The sequence below is a fragment of the Carcharhinus amblyrhynchos genome, chromosome 16 (assembly GCF_965287045.1).
Source record: "Carcharhinus amblyrhynchos chromosome 16, sCarAmb.v2.hapA, whole genome shotgun sequence".
Lineage (NCBI taxonomy): Eukaryota > Metazoa > Chordata > Chondrichthyes > Carcharhiniformes > Carcharhinidae > Carcharhinus > Carcharhinus amblyrhynchos.
This window is the reverse complement of record NC_137339.1, coordinates 27,409,417-27,432,089: the sequence shown is the minus strand read 5'-3', so window position 1 is coordinate 27,432,089 and position 22,673 is coordinate 27,409,417. Positions and strand designations below refer to the sequence as shown.

General features: G+C 43.4%; 1 protein-coding gene across 1 annotated transcript in view; it reads right to left on the bottom strand.

Annotated features, from left to right (window-relative positions):
• The window catches only part of LOC145353921 (collagen alpha-1(XIV) chain-like), a 141,597-nt gene that overhangs the window by 42,382 nt on the left and 76,542 nt on the right, over positions 1-22,673 (bottom strand). The window contains exons 26-27 of the mRNA XM_080204918.1: positions 2,915-3,054; positions 2,196-2,319 (exon numbers count right to left, since the gene is read on the bottom strand). Coding sequence (XP_080061044.1) covers positions 2,196-2,319; positions 2,915-3,054 — 264 coding nt within the window. The remainder of the gene's footprint in view (positions 1-2,195; positions 2,320-2,914; positions 3,055-22,673) is intronic.

Genomic DNA, 22,673 nt, shown 5'->3' with positions numbered 1-22,673 from the left:
TTTAAAAAAATCATTTCGACAGTTACATGGGTATAAAGAGATATGGGCTAAATGAGAGCAATTGGAAGTAGCTTAATGGTAAAAACTGGATGGCATAGACAAGTTGGGCTGAAGGGCTTGTTTCCATGCTGTAAACCTCTCTGATTCTATGACTCTATGACCTACATGTGACCCCCGACTCATAGCAAAGTGGTTGACTCATGACAGCTTTCAGCAATAGTTTAACAATCCACTCAGTTGGATTAGGCATAATAATCTTGCTTTTCATACACTTAAAACAAATGCCATTAACATCCACAAAAGAATTTTTAAAAATAACTTCCAGGGTTGTAAAGTATATGAAAAGCAAGATTATTTATTAACATGTTTCTTATTGAACAATCCTGATTTTGGCAGTTTATTCAGAGAATCATTTTTATAAAAGGAAGCTGGGACAATGGAGGGAATCTTGTGAATCTCCCAGGAACAGGAATCGAGACAAGTGAAATGTCTGCTTCCTGACACAGGATGACAACTGGGTAGTAAGTTGGTGGCAGACTCTGCGCAACATATCCAACGGTGCCACTATGTTATCAGCATGTCAGACCCCTTAAAATATATGTTATCACTCCCACCCTTCTCTCAACTTTTCAACCTCAACGGGCCCGATTTTACCATTGCGTCGCCCTCATTTTTGGGCATGAAAATGCGGTAAATTCAGGTGTGAGGCCATTAATGCGATCTGCGCCCATGTCTGCGCAGATGGCCATTTTACCAAAGCCCAGGAATGGCCGCGATCCGATTTGTGCCCGAAACAGGCACGACGGTGATTTAAATGCATTTGCATGCATTTCAAGTAAACTGCCCGCCCAACTTGATTGGCACTTCCCCCTTTATCACCGCGTTCCCCAATCCGGAATCGCGCTGAAATGGACATGCTGAATAAAAGTCTGTTTCGGGCGTTTCAGCTGCTCAAGAGGTGAGTTCAAAGCTTCCAACGGCTCTCTGACTCAGATCAGTGATGGAGGGGGGAGGGGGAGGCGGGTCAGATCATTCTTTGGTGAGGGGAAGGGAGCAGGGAGGCCCGATCGTTGTCTGGTGGGGGGGGAAGAGGAAGCGGGTCAGATGTACCTTAGGGGATGGGGGAGGGAAGTGGAGGGGTGGAGGGGAGTGAGGCCAGATCATTCTCTGGTAGGGGGGAGTGAGGCCAGATCATTCTCAGGGGTGGAGGGGGCGGTGTCCGCTGTCACTCTACAGGTGATCGGTGGGGCGGGAAGGGGGCAGGGAGTCACAATGGGTCTGGTTAGCTGCGGGGGGGGGGGGATGGATGTCTGTGGGGGCCATTGCTCCCGCTTTTCACTCCCGAATCATTTTCTGACATGGGTGTGTTTTTCAAATTTTTTTCTAACTGCGCATGCGCAGTTCAGAGCTCCGAACATTTCGGGAGCGCTAAGCCCTGCCCACAGCACGAATGGGACCCGCAATTTCTTTTTCTGGCGGAGTGTGTATGGGAGCACCTGAGAACAGATTTCCAAGTTGGATCTGAATTGCACCTAGATTCAGCACTTAGAATGAAAATGGTAAAATCAGGCCCATCACATTGAAATCCAAGAAGAAAACAACGCTAACATCATTCATGGATCTTCAGTTTGTGGATGACGTTGCCATCCCTGCTCTTCCACAGGAGAATCTCCAAGCCACACTTGACTCCTTTGCGGAAGTATACTCAATCAGTCTGAGCCTCAACTCAAGAAGGTTCAAGTCAATTACCAACCCACTTGAGAGCAAAATCTGATCTCTCCCTCCATGAAGAACAATTGTGAAACCCTCCCAAACGCAGAACATTTCCTTTACCTGGGGAGCCATCCCTCATCGAAGGCTGACATCGGTTATAGAGGCTGTTGGACCATCAAAGTTAGCCCAGATTCAATAACTTTCAAGATGTCATTAGAGTTTTGAAAGGGACAAATTTTAAGACTATGCGGAAACAGCATGGTAGTGACTGGATTGTGTCTTCAAAAAGGCCATTGTGGGTATAATGGGCCAAATGGTATCCTTTGCTGTATCCTTCTATGATTCAAAGATTCTGAACATGAAATAAAAGCACTTACTTGCAAAGAAAATTTTAGGAATGCATGCTTTAATGTAAAGCAGCAATTTAGACAATTGTGAGTCAGAGGCTTGCCTACATTTTAACCTGTCTGCTGTATCGATACCTGTATTAGAGTCTGCTCCCCTGTAAGGGATGTCGTAGATTGCTCCCAGTAACTTTTCTTTCATTTCAAAGGAGCCAAAGTGAATTTCATTCCTCATGTGACCACTGAACTGACTCACTGATACCTGTGAAAAATAAGTCAGCGTATTTGAAAAAAAATTAAATGATTATTTTTAGTACAGAACAAAATGGCAATGTGATTTCGAGAAACAATCATTACTGCGAATAAGCCTTTTAATTGTTTAATTTGAGAAAGAAAAATACAGCACTGTTTCCTAATTAGCTATAAAATGAGTTTTTATGTAAGATCTTTACACAGAAATGGTGATGATGACTTTTAAGAAGCTTACGAGCCAGACTGGTGGACAGCACAGTGACACAGTGGTTAGCACTGCTGCCTCACAGCACCCGGGACCAGGTTTAATTCCAGCCTCTGGTTACTGTCTGTGTGGAGTTTGCACATTCTCCCTGTGTCTGTGTGGGTTTCCTCCAAGTGCTCTGGTTTCCTCCCACAGTCCAAAGATATGCAGGGTAGGTTGACAGGCCATGCAAAATTAACCCTAGTGTTAGGGGATTAGCAGGATAAATATGTGGAATAAGGCCTGGGTGGGATTGTGATCAGTGCAGACTCAATGGGCAGAATGGCCTTCTTCTGCAGCGTAGGGATTCTATGAACAAGAAAAAATGGAAGAAATCAGAAAATTTTGGACCCAGAATTACCTGTATTCCTTCAGGACCAATTTTGTTAAAAACGTTAACGCTATCATACAGAAAGGCAATGAGCTTCTTGAAGTTCATTTCTCCTACAAACCTGGAGCCATCGATTATGAACTTTAAGTCTGCTGTGATATCATGGCAAGCTAATGAAGAAAAGAAAAATGTTTATTTTCTATCACCCATGATTAAACAAAATTGCAGAACAACTTAGAAAGTATTGTCATCTTGGATTACAAAGAAGATTTTAGTGATATCTTAAATCATGTTGTGGCCAATTAACAGGAACACTGGTTGCAATTCTCCTTCAAATGGCATATTTAAATTTCACTAGAAATACCAGATAGAATTTTCTTTAAATACTGTCAAGATGTAACCTTACAACCACAAGACTCAATTAGTTTCTTTAAATCACAGTCAATTTTACTGAATTATGTGATTAGAAGGTGGCATGATAGAACGACTACTCAAAAGGTTGGTGGATTTGCTGATGGCGATGACGAACATCAGAGGATGCTGCAGTATATAGATTGGTTGAAGACTTGGATGCAGAGATTGCAGATGGAGTATAATGTGAGGTAATGCATTTTGGAGGGTCTAATACACATATGAAATATACAGTAAATGGTAGACCCTTCAGGAGTACTAATCGGCAGGGGGAACTGGGTGTACAGGTACACAGGTCACTGAATGTGGCAATGCAGGTAGAGAAGATAGTCAAGAAGGCATATGGCATGCTTGCCTTCATCAGCCAGGGCATTCAGCTTAAAAATTGGCAAGTCAGGTTGCAGCTTCATAGAGCCTTAATTAGGCCACACTTGGAATATAGTGTTCAATTCTGGTTGCCACACTATCAGAAGGATGTGGAAGCTTTGGAGAGGGTACAGAAAAGATTTACCAGCATGTTTCCTGGTATGGAGGGCATTAGCTATGAGGAGAGGTTGGAGAAACTTGGTTTGTTCTCACTGGAACGACGGATGTTGAGGGGCGACCTGATAGAAGTCTACAAGATTATGAGACGCATGGACAGAGTGGATAGTCAGAAGCTTTTCCCCAGGGTGGGAGAGTTAATTACTAGGGGATACAGGTTTAAGGTGAGAAGGGAAAGGTTTAAAGGAGATGTACCAGACAGATATTTTACACAGTGGGTGTTGGGGGAGGTAGTGGAAGCGGATACGGTAGTGGCTTTTAAGGGGCATCTTGACAATACATGAATAGGATGGGAAGAGAGGGATATGGTCCCCGGAAGGGTAGCGGGTTTTAGTTAAGTTGGGCAGCATGGTCGGTGCAGGCTTGCAGGGCTGAAGGGCCTATTCCTGTGCTGTAATTTTCTTTGTTCTGTGTTGGCATAGTGGTTAGCACTGCTGCCTCACAACGCCTGGGACCCGGGTACAATTCCACCCTCAGGTGACTGTTTGGAGTTTGCACATTCTCCCAGTGTTTGTATGGGTTTCCTCCGGGTGCCCCATTCCCTCCCTCAATTCAAAGATGTGTGGGTTAGGTTGATTGGCTATGTTAAACTGTCCCTTTTTGTCAGGGGGACTGACAGGGTAAATACATGGTGTTACAGGGATAGGGCTTGGGTGGCATTATTGTTGGTGCATGCTTGTGAGCCGAATGGCCACCTTCTGCACTGCAGGGAATCTATGATTCTATTCTATTATTAATCCTACTCACTTGGCAGGAACAGGGTGGGCTGGAGATGGGAAATTGTTATCAAATGATTCCCACGGAGTTCCTGATGAGTTTGTACATATTCCCATTTTAACACCACAAATTCCAGTGAAGGAGGAGACAAGAGGACTCCACTGACAACAGCTAGGAGCCACATCAACATATAAATTTCAAAGTCCAAGGGCATCATTCTGATCCTGATATGATTTTACTGCTAAATGGGGTCATGATCATGGGCAGAGGATGTCCAAGTAAGCTTGATTTTTAATTTTTAAGAGGTTTCTTCAAAAAAAAATGCTTGCCTGGATGTGAGCCAGGAGAAACCAAAGTGCATTCGTGCTCTGCATCCCTTTTATCTATTTCATCTCTCTGATGCCCTAAGTCTCTCAATCTGCCTCCCACAAAAAGGAAGAATGATTGATTTTCTATCGCACATCATTAAACAAAGCTACAAGCCACTTATAAAACCAAAAGCTGAAAACCTGTTAACCTAGGACAAGAAGGTTAATGCAAAAAAAATGGATTGCTGATTTGGATCAGGAGGATTTTAATGACGTCTTATTTCATTTTGTGGCCAATTAACAGAACCATAGAAGATAATGAAAACCACTACCGGCAACATAATGACCCACAGTTGAACCCACTTCACTGGTATGTTGTCCGGGGGCATCCAGCAAGCAAATATCAGAGGTTTGAGGCCCAGTGTCAGGTGTATGCCAGACCTGTCCACTTCAGCCCTGGAGTTACCAGCATAAACCAATTTCCAGACTATGGTTTCTGTCCAATCTGTCCCATCACTCATTAATTAAACACCTTTATCAAATCAGTTTAAAGTTTTAAAAATTATTAGTGTCACATTACAATAACACTGCAGTGAAGTTACTGTGAAAATTCCCCAGTCACCACACTCCAGCACCTGTTCGGGTGCACTGAGGGAGAATTTAGCATGGCCAATAGCGTGCACCTAACCAGCACGTCTTCTGGGCTGTGGGAGGAAACTGTAGAACCAGGAGGAAACCCACACAGACCCAGGGAGAATGTTCAGACTCCACACAGACAGTGACCCAAGCCAGGAATCAAACCCGGGTCCCTGGCGCTGCGAGGCTAACTTCTGTGCCACCGTGCCGCCCATCACCCTGTAATCTCCTCTCTTCCAATAAAAACAGCCTCAATTCTTCAAATTCAGTTCCTCCATCAGGAGTGGAATTTTCCAGTGGCTCCTGCTGGCAGGATCTTCCCGTGCTGACAAAGTAAATGGACTTTTGATCGGCTCATCACATTTTCTATCTCTGTTCCCACTACGGACTGGCCTACAATTCTGCCCAGATATCCATTCCAGCAGTAAATTTCCAGTAAATAAACCATCCTTTCTACGTCAGTGAACTAACATAATAGAAATGACAGGAGGTTGTCTGACACCATTTTTACATGAAAAAACTACCTTGGGAAGTTTTCACACTGTTGGTTTCATATAAACAGTTACATCCTTTTGAATCAACTTTTTGCAAAATCAATGTTTTACAACTGGCCAGTTGCCCATCTGGTTCCATTCCACTTCTGCCCCCTTGCCAAACATTAACAACACAAAGCAAAGCAAAACCCATGGATTATAAACTTGCAGAAGCATGAAGACAGAAACAGGAGCCCGGAAACAGGGAGGCAGACTGTCGCTATTTATATTGACAGGAAGGATAAGAAAGAAGCATCTTACTTAAAAAGAGAGAGAATGCAATGTGTTCTAAGATGCAGAGGGATCTGCATCTTGTAGTAACTGGCCAACTTCTGACTGTATGAGTCAAAAAAGATTATTATATGGGTACAACAAGTAATTAGGAAAACTCGTAAAGTATTATTGTTTATTGCAAAATACGAATTTATTACAAGTTTATTGCAGAATACAAAAGTAGAAAATGTTATGCTCCAGCTATACAGGACATTGGTGAGACCACATCTGGAGTAGGTTTACATAGAACATTACAGCACAGAACAGGCCCTTCAGCCCACGATGTTGCGCCGACCAGTTAAAAAACAATGACCCTCTAACCTAAACCAAACCCTTTCCATCCATAAACCTATCCACGGATCTCTTAAACGCCCCCAAACTAGGCACATTTACAACTGCAGCAGGCAGGGCATTCCAATCCCTCACCACCCTCTGGGTAAAGAACCTACCCCTGACATCCGTCCTATAACTACCACCCCTTAATTTAAAGCTATGCCCCCTCGTGCTAGCTTTTTCCATCCGAGGAAAAAGGCTATCACTGTCCACCCTATCTAAACCTCTAATCATCTTATAAGTTTCAATAAGGTTCCCTCGTAGCCGCCTTCTTTCTAACAAAAACAGCCTCAAATCCCTCAGTCTCTCCTCATAGGACTTCCCCTCCATACCAGGCAACATCCTGGTAAACCTCCTCTGCACCCTCTCCAAAGCCACCACATCCTTCCTATAATGTGGGGACCAGAACTGCACACAATACTCCAAGTGCGGCCGCACCAGAGTTTTGTACAGTTGCAACATGACGCTGCGCCTCCTAAATTCAATCCTCCTACCAATAAACGCCAAGACACCGTATGCCTTCCTAACAACCCTATCTACTTGATTCCCAACTTTCAGAGATCTATGCACACATGCACCTAGATCCCTCTGTTCATCCACACTATTCAGAGTCCTACCGTTAGCCCTATACTCGACTCATCTGTTATTCCCGCCAAAGTGAATTACCTCACACTTTTCCGCATTAAACTCCATCTGCCACCTCTCGGCCCAGCTCTGCAACCTGTCCAAGTCTCCCTGTAGACTAAGACACCCTTCCTCACTATCTACCACACCTCCGACTTTGGTGTCATCAGCAAATTTACTAATCCACCCAACTATACCCTCATCCAGATCATTTATAAAAATTACAAACAGCAGTGGCCCCAAAACAGATCCCTGAGGCACACCACTCGTAACTGAACTCCATGACGAATACTTACCATCAACCACCACCCTCTGTCTCCTATCCGCCAGCCAATTCCTGATCCAATTTCCTAAATCACCCTCAATCCCATACATCTGCAATTTCTGCAGAAGCCTTCCATGGTGAACCTTATCAAACACCTTACTAAAGTCCATAAACGCCTTACTAAAGTCCATTAAGTTTAGCTCAGTTGATTGGACAGATGGTTAGTAATGCAGACTAATATCAGCAGCACGGGTTCCTATGCTGGCGGAAGTTATTCATGAAAGCCACCTTCTCAATTTTATCCCTTGCCTGAGGTGTGGTGATCCTCAGGTTAAATCACCTCCAGTCACTCTCTCCCCCTCAAAAGGAGGGAGGGGCAGCCTATAGTCATCTGGGACTTTGGTGACTTTTTTTAAAAAACTGACAGTGGGGAAACCGTGGAAAGACATCAGAAACAAGTAAGATTAAAGGAAACGGAGAATGGGGTAAGGCAATGAAAAGGATACAGTTAGAAGGCAGAATTTTACAGCTCCCATTGGGAGGTGGAGGAGCTCATAAAATTCCTCTCAATCCTTGCACCTACCGACAACCTGTCTGCAGTTCTTACACAGAGTGGGTGAGGCTGAGAGTGGCCCAGCCTCCCTCACCCCAAGTGAGGCCCTACAGCTGTATCACACCCTGCCTGAATTCTGAGGCTGGCAGGAGGACTTCAGGGACAGTGGGGAGGGCCTGTGATCTACCTACATGGACCTTGTCTCAATGGAGTGAATGCACCTTCCTCAAAAAGGTCCTCCTTTTCCAAATTGGGTAGCCCCATCAAGGCCCACCACCTGCACCTGCTCCCATCCCCATCTTTCCAGTTGCTCCCACCCCTCCCCCTTCACCCCTCCACTTGTGTCTCAAATCACCCAGCTGTGAGACCACCACCCACCCCTTCCATCAGCAATTCACCAGGGGCAGCATTTTACCTGCCCCTGTTGGGTGTGTTTTGGGTGGAAGGGCACAAAACACAGAGTGCCAGCCCATTAACTAACCCCCCAGGCTCAGCCCTCATAATGTGAGGGTGGGGGCAGAACTATCAGCACATCTGCCATATTTAAATAAATTATCAAGGAGCAATTAGGCTGGTTATCAATAATGACCCGAAAATACACTACCCATACCATAAAATATTTTGCATAAACAAAGGGGCAGGAGTGGGCAGGCTGATTTTTTAATAAGTTCATCAAAGGACATGAAAGAAGGGGGTTCTCTCTTGGGAGGGCCTGCTCTTGGGTGACCCTCCCATGAGTGAATCCTCTTTCCTCTGACTTGCCGTGGTATTAAACTCACCTGCTCCCCAAACCCTGACCTATCCAAACCGTCCCTGGTTTAGATCCCGGACATAGCTGCTCCGGGAATTCAAGGGGCCCTCTTCCTTCTCCTGCAGTCCTGACCATTTCCAGTGACATGCTCTTGGTATTGCCAGGACTGGTGGAGATGCTGGCGAATCCACTTGTGGGACTTCCTGCCAAGGAAGAGGTGCAAGTCTCATTTAGCCCTTATTTCACTGCCCCGCAGTCAGTGTGGAGCATGTCAACTCCACTCTAATTTTACTGCTCAGATGTTGGGCCGTCTCATTTTGCCCCTTCCCCACAACTCACAATTCCCACCACTCCCACACCCCCATATTACTCAGTCCTTGGTCTCGGTGTCTGGTACTGTTTGAAGTCCCAGTCTTGGCCACCAGTGGTCAAGAGCTGCCAGCCAAGGAAATTGGCCAACAACTTCTCAGACAGGACTTCCACCTACAAGACAGACAGATACTCCGTCTCTAGCCAATTAACACTCCCTGGATTGCTCCTTGCAAGAACCCTTTCCCAGAGAAATAGTAGGAAACACAGCAGGAAAGAAAGGAAATACAACAAATAAAGGAGGATTTTAATTACACAGGATAGAAAATCCAAACCTTGGCAAACAATCAGAGCAACTGGAAAGCAACATAAAACTGAACCAAATGGAAAAGACTTAAATAGTAATTCATATAGAGAATGATCAACACTTGGAAGAGATCACTTAAGAAATAATGGGTACAACAGTGGTGGACTTCAAGATCTTCCAATACAATTAAGATAGGAAATTGAAAATACTTCTCAGCAATAACCTTGTCATCTTGGGAAAGCATAACTTGACTGTTCACAATTGTTAGTAGTTTATCCTTGCATTACAAAATTACTTCCATATATAATAGATCTGGTTTAGGCTTTTTCCCTCTTCATACTCTCAAGGATTTAGCACTGACTGTCCCAAAAATTTTCTATGTATCTCAGTACTAAATCCACGTTAGATTTTAATATGTTTATACCTGCTGTCTTTAAAAAGTGCAGAAGGAGGCCGTTTGGCCCATCGAGACTGCACTGACCACAATCCCACCCAGGCCCTATCCCCATAATCCCACATATTTACCCTGCTAGTCCCCCTGACAGTAAGGGTCAATTTAGTATAGCCAATCAACCTAACCCACACATCTTTAGACTGTGGGAGGTAACTGGAGCACCTGGAAGAAGCCCACGCAGATACAAGGAGAATTTGCAAGCTCCATACAGTGACACAAGCCAGGAATCGAACCCGGGTCTCTGGCGCTGTGAGGCAGCAGTGCTAACCACTGTGCCACCATGCCGCCCCAGTTGTTGACGAAGTAATCCTAGTGCAATGTACAGATGCAGCCTCAGCCAACTTCAATGAAATATCAAAAGCCTTTGATTGATACTTTAACATTCAAATTGCAGAGCTTACAGAGCTTAAAATGAGTGCTAGAAAGCTGCCAGTAAAGCTACAATAGGGTGGAAAGCAAGCAATTCCATGGGGGTGCCAGAGAGGAAGGGAAACTTCTGGAAGGCAAACATCAATCATTTTGAAAATGTCAACACATTTCCTGAACTACAACAGCAGGTGGCAGTACTGAGCCACCTGACGATGGTGGAGATCTGGTGTCCACATAAGTGGAAATTGAAGCCACATAACAGAATTGGAACAAGTTAAGACTTCACCAGAGGAAGGCCTGGAACCGTAATGAACGACAAGGACAAAGTTTTGTGGCAGGTGGAGAAAGAACAGAAAGAAAGGGCAGAAGTAAAATTGGAAAAATGATTCTGGTATTGAGGGACAAATCCAGACTTGAAAAACAAGGAAGGAAAATTCTAAGGAACAGATGAAGATTTGATAGATCTGAATGAGTGCAAGCAATAGTCAGTGACTATGGAAGAAAGATTCTGAAAGTAACTGAATGCCCAGGTGAAGTTCTTCAACTTAGAAATAAGGTCCACAGATAACTGAAACAAAGAAAACTGAATTTACCAGAATAGTTGCAGGGCAAAATGAAGAGACTCGTAAGCTTAAAAAATAACTGGAAAATAATAGCGTAATCAAAGATTGGAGTATAAGCATAAAATATGTGGGAATGAATGCTCCATTAATTGAACATCAATCTCAACATGCATCACACAAGCCACGCAAAGGAAAAGAAAACACAGCATACAGGTGAGCCAAGAGTTCATTCTCCCGTAAAGAACGGGACAAACCAATGACCTTCCAAAACAAAAATGAGAAATCAATAAAGAGCAACTCAATGCCAAGGAATGGAGAATGATGATGAAATGGAGAATGATGATAAAATGGAGAATGATGATGAAATGGAGAATGATGATGAAATGGAGGATGATGATGAAATGGAGAATGATGATGAAATGGAGAATGATGATGAAATGGAGAATGATGATGAAATGGAGGATGATGATGAAATGGAGGATGATGATGAAATGGAGAATGATGATGAAATGGAGGATGATGATGAAATGGAGAATGATGATGAAATGGAGGATGATGATGAAATGGAGGATGATGATGAAATGGAGAATGATGATGAAATGGAGGATGATGATGAAATGGAGAATGATGATGAAATGGAGGATGATGATGAAATGGAGAATGATGATGAAATGGAGAATGATGATGAAATGGAGGATGATGATGAAATGGAGAATGATGATGAAATGGAGAATGATGATGAAATGGAGAATGATGATGAAATGGAGGATGATGATGAAATGGAGAATGATGATGAAATGGAGGATGATGATGAAATGGAGAATGATGATGAAATGGAGAATGATGATGAAATGGAGGATGATGATGAAATGGAGAATGATGATGAAATGGAGAATGATGATGAAATGGAGGATGATGATGAAATGGAGGATGATGATGAAATGGAGAGTGATGATGAAATGGAGAATGATGATGAAATGGAGGATGATGATGAACTGCCACCCAGATGCCAGAATAGTCTCCAATTTAACATAGTTTACCTGAAGCGCCAGAGCTTAGCACTCGCCCGACAATAACAACAGCAAGATATGGAAGGGTTATAAAGTCTGCAGACTGCCTGGACCAATTATTTCAGCAATTTGAGTGAGATCGGGTAGCAGTAAGGATGTAAGTACACAGGGTAAACAGAGATAACATTTAAATGTATTGGGTACATATTAGGGGGTTATATCATACAGTGATATAACAAAAAAAAACCTGCATCTTGGAGCCAGTGTAGGGCTGTACAGAGCCCTGTGTCAAAGCAAATATGAAGATAGCTTCTAGCTATGTATTTCTAGTAGCTAATAAATATTTACTGTTGAGCTACTTAAGGCTATGAATACGTTAATAAGGCCAACCCAACTATGCCAAACACCTTACAACAAAATCCATGTTACCTTCCATGACAGGAAATCCATCACTTCTGCAAAATGCAACTTGGAGAATCAAAAGTCTTTGAAGTTTACATTTTTACTGCGGCAAGAGTCACGCAAAGAACAAAAGGAACATCAGAATGTGGGAAGATGAGACAATGTTTCTATAAAGTCCTAGCTCTCTCAGTAATCTGGTGAATTGCAGTGCATCATTGGCTATGGTTACACATGATTTCATTCATAATGTCAAAAAAGCTTTGGAAATGTCAAATGCAGAATTGTTCATCGGAATGGAATACAAATTTTGTGTACTTTTTCTACTGTGAAAAATATGCACAGTTTGACATATATATTTAATTTAATAACATATACCTAGGTCATGATTTTCTGGAAGATTCTGCAGACCATACTGGAGCGGAGCAGGGCAGGAGAAACGCAGGTGAGGAGTCCAGCGCTTTTAGAGTCAGTGCAAAACCATGTTGCAATCTGCCCAGCCACCACTCCCAGAAGTAAAGGTAGGAATCAGGTTACCTTGCTGAAATAAGCAGTTAAATATGCTGAGTCCCTTTGAGGCTAGATTCTCCCTGCTCCTGCAATTCTCCGACCCTCGGGTACAGTGGGAACCTGCTGAGAATCACTACTGGTCTCCACAAATGGAGACCAGTCGTGATGGCCACACTGGGCAAAGGGGGAGGGGGGTCTCTGAGGCCACTGAAGGTCCCAGGTGGTCAGGAAAATGACTGGGAAGTTCCACTCTGGCACTCTGGTGGTCCCAACCTTGCAGTGCCCACCTGGAACCATGTCTAGTGGGCACTTCCAAGTTGCCAGGTGGGCACTGCCAGGTAAAAACTGCCATGAAGGGGATCATGAAGTGAGAGGGTCATGATGGGAGGTCATGAAAGGGGTCACAAAGAGGGGGGGTCATGAAGTGGGGACAAGGAGGAGGACACATTGGGAAGGCCCCAATGCCTCAGTGCTGGTGATCTTTATTGGGAAGGAAACATGCATTCAATAAAGGTCCCCGATGTTCATGGGGGGAGGGAGCGGACCTTCAGATCGCCTTGAGATGTGAAGTCAAGTTTGCCAGTGTGTTTAGGCCCCATGTTACTCTCAGAATGGGTACAAAACTTGCTCCTCTCCCAAAATATGACTAAGTATGGGAAAATTGATTTGTGCCAGAGAATCGCACCATTTGTTCTCACCTAGAATGACACTTGCACCAAAATCCTGCTCCCGTTCACACTGGCAGGATCTGCCGGTGGCAAAGGGTGGGTTCAACAGGAAATACCATTGACAATGGCGGGGCCATAAGGTCCTGCCACCAGCGAGCGTGCGCTGCCTCCCGCTGCCGTGAAGCACGCCGCAGACAGGGAGAAAAACCCCGCCCACTGTCCTCTGTTAGGGAAACTTTGCCTTCAAATCGACTTTAATTTTGAAAAGCCAGTCGCACTGAAAGTCAATAAAAAGTCAAACAAAATTAATCAGACCTCAGCATTGTTCGGTTTGGATGATGGCAATGGGGAAGCTTAACATTATAGTGCACATTGAGTCTGTTTCCAAAGAACTCAGCACAACTGCAGCAATAGCGATAATCCAAGTAGAATTAATGGCTTTGATACAAATCCTCAAAAGGCTAAAAGAGCTCAAAACAAATAACACTGCAGGGATGGATGGTATTTATCTCAAAGTATTAAGACAGATAAGGCAGAAGATTTCTGAAACACTGAAGGTCATTATGAGAGAGTTGAACATGGAGATACTAATGGTTTGGAAATCGGCAGAAATGCTGCCTACTTTCAGAAAGGGCAGAAAAGTAGTCTTATTTTACGTGTAAATGACTGGAATCAACTATAGAACATGAGGATTCTCTCTACAATAACAGCATCTAACTTAGATTCAAAGAGGAATATTCTGATTTATTTGAATCTAGGATATCCCAAGTAGTCTGGGGAAAGGCCAACAATGTGACATCCTTTCAATTCCAACTAACTTTTTTTATTCATTCATGGGACATGGGCATAAGAACATAAGAACATAAGAAATAGGAGCAGGAGTAGGCCATCCAGCCCTTCGAGCCTGCCCCGCCATTCAATAAGATCATGGCTGATCTGTCGCTGCTCAGTTCCACTTTCCCGCCCTCTCCCCATAACCCTTAATCCCCTCTCCTATCAAAAACCCATCAACCCGCGTCTTAAAAATATTTAGCGAGGCAGCCTCCACCACTTCAACGGGTAGAGAATTCCAGAGATTCACCAGCATTTATTGCCCATCCCTAATTGCCTGATTTGATTTATTATTGTCACATGTATTAACATAGTGAAAAGTATTGTTTCTTGCGTGCTATACAGAAAAAGTGTACCATTCATAGAGGAGGAAATGAGGGAGTGCAGAATGTAGTGTTACAGTCATAGTTAGAGGGCCAAGAAATGCAAGGTTAAGTCCATTCAAAAATCTGACAGCAGCACGGAAGAAGCTGTTCTTGAGTCGGTTGGTACGTGATCTTAGACTTTTGCATCTTTTTCCCAACGGAAGAACATAGAAAGAACATAGAACATAGAAAAACTACAGCACAAACAGGCCCTTCGGCCCACAAGCTGCACCAATGATAGCCATATCTACTAGGTTTACCTATAACCCTCAATTCTATTAAGTTCCATGTACTCATCCAGAAGTCTCTTGAAAGAAAAGGTGGAAGAAAAAATGTCCGGGATGTGTGGGGTCCTTAATTATGCTAGCTACTTTGCTGAGGCAGCAGGAAGTGTAGACAGAGTCAATGGATGGTTTGTGTGATGGATTGGGCTACATTCACAATCTTTTGTAGTTCCTTGTGATCTTGGGCAGAGCAGGAGCCATACCAAGCTGTGATACAACCAGAAAGAATGCTTTCTGTGGCACACCTGTAAAAGTTGGAGAGAATCATAACACATGCCAAATTTCCTTAGTCTTCTGAGAAAGTAGAAGCGTTGATGGGCTTTCTTAACTATAATGTTGACATGGGAGGACCAGGACTGGCTACTAGTGATCTGGACACCTAAAAACCTGAAGCTGCCGATCCTTTCTACTTCATCTCTGTTGATGTAGATAGTCACATGTTCTCCTTTACAATTCCTGAAATTGATGACGATCTCTTTCATTTTGTTGACATTGATAGAGAGATTCTTGTTGTCACACCTTTCACCAGATTCTCTATTTCATTCCTGTACTCTGTCTAGTCATTGTTTGAGATCTGACCCCTATGGTGGTGTCGTCAGCAAACTTGAAAGTCAAATTGGAATGGAATTTGGCCACATAGTCAGAGGTGTATAAGGAGTAAAGTAGGGGTCTGAGAACACTGGTGTTGAGGATGATCGTGGAGGAGGTGTTAACATATAGAACATAGAACACTACAGCACAAACAGGCCCTTCGGCCCACGAGTTGTGCCGATCACATCAACACCTACCAATCTATAGACCTATCTATAACCCCCAATCCCATTAAACCCCATATACTCATCCAGAAGTCTTTTAAAAGACCCCAGCGAGTTCGCCTCTACCACCACTGACGGCAGCCGATTCCATTCACTCACCACCCTCTGAGTGAAAAACTTACCCCTAACATCACTTCTGTACTTGCCTCCCCGCACCTTAAATCTGTGTCCTCTCGTAGCGACCATTTCAACCCGGGGAAATAGCATCTGAGAATCCACCCTATCTATTCCTCTCAACATTTTGTAAACTTCTATCAGGTCGCCTCTCAACCTTCGTCTCTCCAGGGAAAAGAGTCCCAACTCCCACAACCTAACTTCATAAGGCATGCCTCCCAGTCCAGGCAACATCCTTGTAAATCTCCTCTGTACCCTTTCAATAGCTTCTACATCTTTCCTATAGTGAGGCGACCAGAACTGCGCACAGTATTCCAAATGAGGCCTGACAAGGGCCTTATAAAGTTGCAGCATTACCTCCCGATTCCTAAACTCAATCCCTCGATTAATGAAGGCCAGTACACCATACGCCTTCTTGACCACATCCTCCACCTGCGAGGCCGATTTAAGAGTCCTGTGGACCCGGACCCCAAGATCCTTCTGCTCCTCAACACTACTAAGACCCCTGCCCTTGATAGTGTACTCGTTCATCCCGTTGGTTCTGCCAAAATGGACGACTACACATTTATCCGCGTTGAAGTCCATCTGCCATTTCTCCGCCCAGTCCTGCATCCTATTTATGTCCTGCTGCAACTTTTGACATCCTTCCAGACCATCCACAACACCACTGACCTTCGTGTCATCAGCGAACTTACTTACCCATCCCTCCACTTCCTCATCTAGGTCATTTATGAAAATGACAAATCCTTTGCCAATCCTTACTGATTGTGGTCTGTGAGTTAGGAAATTCAGGATCCAGTTGCACACTGAGGTGCCGAGGCCTAGGCATGGAGTTTGGAGATGAGTTTTGTGGGAATAATAGTGTTGAAGGCTGAGATGGAGTCAATAAATAGGAGTCTGACTTCGGTGTCCTTGTTATCTAGGTGTTCCAGGATTGAGTGCAGGGCCAGGCAAATGGTGTGTGCTGTGGACCTGTTGCAGTGGTAGGCAAACAGTACTGGATCCAAGTAGTCCAGGAGGCTGGAATTGATTTGTGCCATGACTAGCCTTTCAAAGCATTTCATAAATGATAGATGTCAGAGCCACTGGCCGATAATCATTAAGGCTCGCTGACTGGTTTTTCTCAAGTACCGCGGTGACGGTCATCTTCTTGACGCAAATAGGGACCTCAAATTGTTGTAAAGAGAGGTTGAAGACGTCTGTGAATACTCCTGCCAGCTGATTCACACAGGATCTGAGTGATCTGAGTGTTTGCTGATATTGACAAGTGCAGACACTGTCAATACCAACAAAAGCAGGTAATCCTTTGTCTTCAAATGAACAGCTTTACTATATTTTAAATGATGTTAATTTTGGATTAAAAATCCAACTTAACAGATCAGTTTAGTTCATCCAAGGTTCAAATCTAATACATAATTAGATTTCCTGAAGAAGAGTTTTTAAACTGCCAGAGTTGATCAAGTTTAAGTAGGAAGTCAGAGAAAAGTCCAGATTAATAGCTGGTTTTGTGAACTTGCTGATAAAATAGTCCTGAAGCAGTGATAAAACCTCAACCAGCTTTGATGAACCATTAAAAGCCACTGATGAATATTTTAATTTTCAAGTTGTGGAGAATATAGAGCTTAAAAAGACTGATAGAAAAGCTCCAGTAAAGTTCTAAAAGGGAAGAAAGAGTAGACCGCATAATGGCATCAAAGACAGGTAACTTCCTGGAAGTCTCAAAAATGTATCCTTTTGGAAACCCCAACACATTTCCTTAACTGTAACAGCAAGGAAAAGTGTAGAGCAACCAACTGGCTGTGAATGAAGGAAAGCTAATTGATTAAATCCAAAACAAATAAATGTTGCAAAAGGGAAATGAAATGCACCTGGAAAATGTCAGAACTGAATTGCAAGCTTTGAAATTTCAGATTCAGGTTGAGTATATACCCTTGGAAATGCTTGAGGCATTAAAGTCATCAAGGAGCCAAATGCAAAAGACCTGAACAAACAGGTGCAACAGGACTAAAAGTAATAGACTATATAATTGAAGAAAATAGTCAGACATTTGGAAGAAACCTTGAAAAAACATTGTGGCTAGGATTTTCCAGCCCCAGGAACAGAAATTCCTGCCCGAGCTCAATGGACCTTTGAATGGTCCACCGAATTTTCTGTCTCCCCCTCTAAGATTCACGCGGCAGATAGGATGGGAGATTTTTGGCCTGTACTTCCAAGGAGTTACATGAAAGGACGAAAATCAAGAACCTGGACTGGCAAAAGAAAGTAAAAATTCTCACAGAACAGCATGAGGAATGTCAAAAGATTTAGCAGAAGCTAAATGACCTGTCTGCAATTTTCAGACACTGCAGGTTTATCTCACTCCTTCTGAAGGAAGCGTGTCTTAAACAGCAAAATAAATCCAGTTCACTCCTGGAGTGGAATCCAATTATATTTCATGTGCTGTCTGCCATGTTCTTGCTGGATATGGGCGGGTTGCAAATGGAACCTTCATTTACAACTGTTTCACAATTAAGCCGAACATGTATTTGCTATTTTGTTTCTGATCATTTTGCAAGCTTCTGAAACTTTCCATTCAGCTCAATGATTTTCATTGTGCTTGAGACACCCAGTGCTCTATCTTCTCCTATTTCATTGTGCTTCAGGGTCGGACTTACAGCTTCCTATCTTATTCCTGTCTTTTATTTCTCTCTGCAGCGTGGAAAGTTCTACGGCTTTTCCTTTCAATGCCTCCTCATTTTCATTCAACTGCTTCTTCAGCTCTTCAGTCCAGTTCTTGTAGTATTTGGTTTCCTTCTGGAGTGTGAGACGTTGTTCAGTTCTCTCTGCCCACTGGTTCTTCAGTTTGTTCAGAGTGAGTGATGTGAAATTCATTTTGCTTCTCTTCATAATTAAACTTTGACCTGAGGGAGTTCTTGTAGCATGTGAAGGTCTGTCAAAAAGGTTGTCCTTTTCTTTGTGAAGCTCACTTGCGCCATCTTGAGTTTTCTAGTATTTCAGCGGAGTCCCATTGAGTTTATTCTGCTGCTTTAGACAGTCTTCATTTCTAAATGTTGCTGAATAGCTACGCATTCCTTTTGCATTTGATCTTGAAGGATAATCAACTGTTCTTTCAGCTGCTTATTTTTTTGTTGACTTCCTACCAATTCACTCTGGATTTCAGTGCATCATCTCATTGACTCAGCTTGAATCTTGAGCTACCAGTTCAGTTCTGTGGTGAACGTTTTCCTGTAGAACAGCTCATTGACGATTAGAATGTTTTACTTCTTTTGAGTTCCTCAGATAGCTTTCCTTCATTCACAATCGCCTGCACAATCCATGTTGCCATCAGCTGTTGTAGTTTGGGTACAATGTCAATATTTTCAAGAAACTCTATATTTGAGCCTTTTGGCTGTTTCTCAGCCATCTCTTTCTTCTGTACTAACCTCTTCGGCATTTCATTTCAGTTATATGGCCGGCAACCGTCTTGTTGTTTACTTGAATATTATCTGCCTTGTTCTGGCACCTTCTGTCTTTCTTGCTTTGGGGTCTTTAGGCTCCTTTGCTCTGGAATCTTCTGTTGTCTTCTCTCTTGGATCCCTTATTACTCTTGGCATTTTATTGGGAATTACCCACTCTCTGGGGTGTCTTATTACCCTGGAAGCTTTGTCGTGGAGTGCTAGACCACTCCTGTGTCTTGTGGCCATCTCCTGATCCAAAATGCATCTAGCTCTTCTTTATTTTGGTCTGGTAGCTACTACTTTAAATTTTGTTGCCCCTTTAAGACAGTCAGTGCAGTAACTTTATTTCCACTTCAGGCTGGCCACAACCAATGGTTCCGTCACTATGTTTTTTGGTGCTTTTTACAGATCTTGGCAGGCCCCTGCCGATCATGGTGATTTATTTTTACTTTTTGAAAGTGTAGCACTTTCTTTTCTCCTTTTCTTCTTTCTGAACAGTGTAGGTCCCATTTGTTTGAAATTTCGGAGGCTGTCTGCAGCCTGCCGGTTTGTTCCCTGAAATTTTCTCGCGCTTTTTTGAGCTGGAGAGGATTCCAGCCAATATGGGCCTTCTTTTATTTAAACTTCTAAGATAGTAAAATTCATAGAATCCCTATAGTGCAGGAGGAGGCCATTCGGCCCATTGAGTCTGCACCTGACAATAATCCCATCCAGGCTATTCCTGTAACCCCACATATATACCCTGCTAATCCGCATGACACTAGGGTCAATTTAGCATAGCCAATCAACTTAACCAGCACATCGTTGGACTGTCGCAGAACCCAGAGGGAACACACACAGATACAGGGAGAATGTACAAACTCCACACAGTGTCCTGAGGCCGGAATTGAACTCAAGTCCCTGACTGTGAGGAGTCTGCATGTTCTCCCCATGTCTCCATGGGTTTCCTCCGAGTGCTCCAGTTTCCTCCCACATTCTGAAAGACGTGCTGGTTAGGTGCATTGACCCAAACAGGCTCTGGGCTGTGGCGACTAGGGGAATTTCACAGTAACTTCATTGCAGTGTTAATGTAAACTTTATATGTGACTAATAAATAAACCTAACTAACCACTGTGCCAACATTGCAGTCAGCGAAAGGCAGATCTTTAATGGATCAAAAAAGACTACAGAAACTTGGGCACATCAACCTCAAATGGAGATGAATGAGAAATGATCTTATTCAAGTATACATCATAACAAACTATATGGAGATGGCAGATCCATAAAATTACTTCGAGTACTGTGTGCAGTTTTGGGCGCCGCACCTGCACAAAGATATTTTGGCCTTGGAGGGAGTGCAGAGGAGGTTTACTAGGCTGATACCGGAGTTGAGGGGGTTGAGCTATGAGGAGAGGCTGAATAAACTGGGCTTGTACTCGTTAGAGTTTAGAAGAATGAGGGGAGATCTCATTGAGACGTATAAGATGATGAATGGGATGGATAGGATAGAGGTGGAAAGACTCTTCCCGCTCAAAAAAGACAGTAGGACTAGGGGGCACAGCCTCAAGATAAAAGGGGGGCGGTTTAGAACGGAGTTGAGGAGGAACTTCTTCACTCAAAGGGTGGTGAATCTCTGGAATTCTCTGCCCGTTGAAGTGGTGGAGGCTGCCTCGCTAAATATTTTTAAGACGCGGGTTGATGGGTTTTTGATAGGAGAGGGGATTAAGGGTTATGGGGAGAGGGCGGGAAAGTGGAACTGAGCAGCGACAGATCAGCCATGATCTTATTGAATGGCGGGGCAGGCTCGAAGGGCTGGATGGCCTACTCCTGCTCCTATTTCTTATGTTCTTATGATGTATATGGGATGCAACAGCAAATTATTCAAAGTATGCACAGGATTAATGTCAGGAAGTTCTTCGTCTCATGAAGGAAATTGTCTCTGGGTGATATAGCTTCAACAAAAATCCTGGAATTGTTCAAGAAACTCTTGGACAACTATTGGGAACATTGTAGGGTCCTTCCAGATCAAGGAACTAAAATGGACTGAACAGCCTTCCTCATTGGTTTATCTGATATCGAGTGGCAGACTAGTAAGGTCTGTCCAATAGGCCAATCATCCATCAGGATATTCAGGTGTAACACATCAATGCAGGAACGAGTTGCCACAAATAATGTCATCTCCCAGGGTTTGCTGCTGACTTTAATTACCTGGAAAGCAATGACTTGCGGCATCAGTATAATTGACACGCATTTCAAAGATACTAGCTCCTTAACTTTAAGTGATTTATTTCCATTGATTGATCAAATTTAAACGATTTGCTGATTCACTGCATATACATAACCGATATTTAAGAAAAATAATGCATGATAAGGTTGTAACTTAATCAAAGAGCAACAGCACCATCTTGTGGTTCAGAATGAGAATCATCTTTCTAAAGCCACATAGGGCTAAATTATCTTTAAAAGTTTATTTATTAATGTCAAAAGTAGGCTTACATTAACACTGCAATGAAGTTAGTCACCACCAAGGGAGAATTTAGCACAGCCAATGCACCCGACCCCATGTCTTTCGGGCTATGGGAGGAAACTCACATAGACACGGGGAGAATGTACAGTCTCCGCACAGATAGTGACTCAAGCAGGGAATCGAACCCAGGTCCCTGGCGCTGTGAGACAGTGCTAACCTCTGTGTCACCATATGCCACCCTCAACTTGATGCCCTGGAAATTAATTGTTTCCATAACAACAAGTGGTGTGCTAAGTATAGATGAGTATCCAAGTGGCATGTTGAACATCTGCTCCATTGTTACAAAGTCACAATTACATTACAATAGCATGCGCACATCATCAGCTTCAGGGGAACACAGAACAAACAAATAGAGCATTGGATGACTGCTAAACTTGAGAGTACAGAAAACTTAGACAACAATTTGATGTGAATAAACTGATCATACGTTTTCTTCTTGAAAAGCAGGATGACCTGCACCAATACGAGCAATCAATGATGTAACCATTTTACTAGTTGCAGGTTTGGCTGCAAAATATTTTTAGTTTCTGAATAATGGACTATAACTTGCTGCGGCTTGGTAATCAATGGTATTTGCCCTCAGTAGATTTGCTTTTGCAGCATAGGAAATAAGAACAGCATTGGGGCATTCGGCCCCTCAAGTCTGTTCCACTATTTAACCAAATCATGGCTGGTCTTCTGCCTCAATGCCATTTACCCACACAGTCCACATATCCTTTCCTGTCATTAGTATTGAGAAATCCATCAATCTCTGCTTAAACATACTCAATGACTGAACCGCCATGGCCCTCTGGGGTAGAGGATTCCAAAGGTTTACCACTCTGAGTGGAAAAAGTCTGCCTCATCTCAACCCTAAATAGCCTACCCCTCATTCTGACACTGTCCCCTGGCTCTAGACACC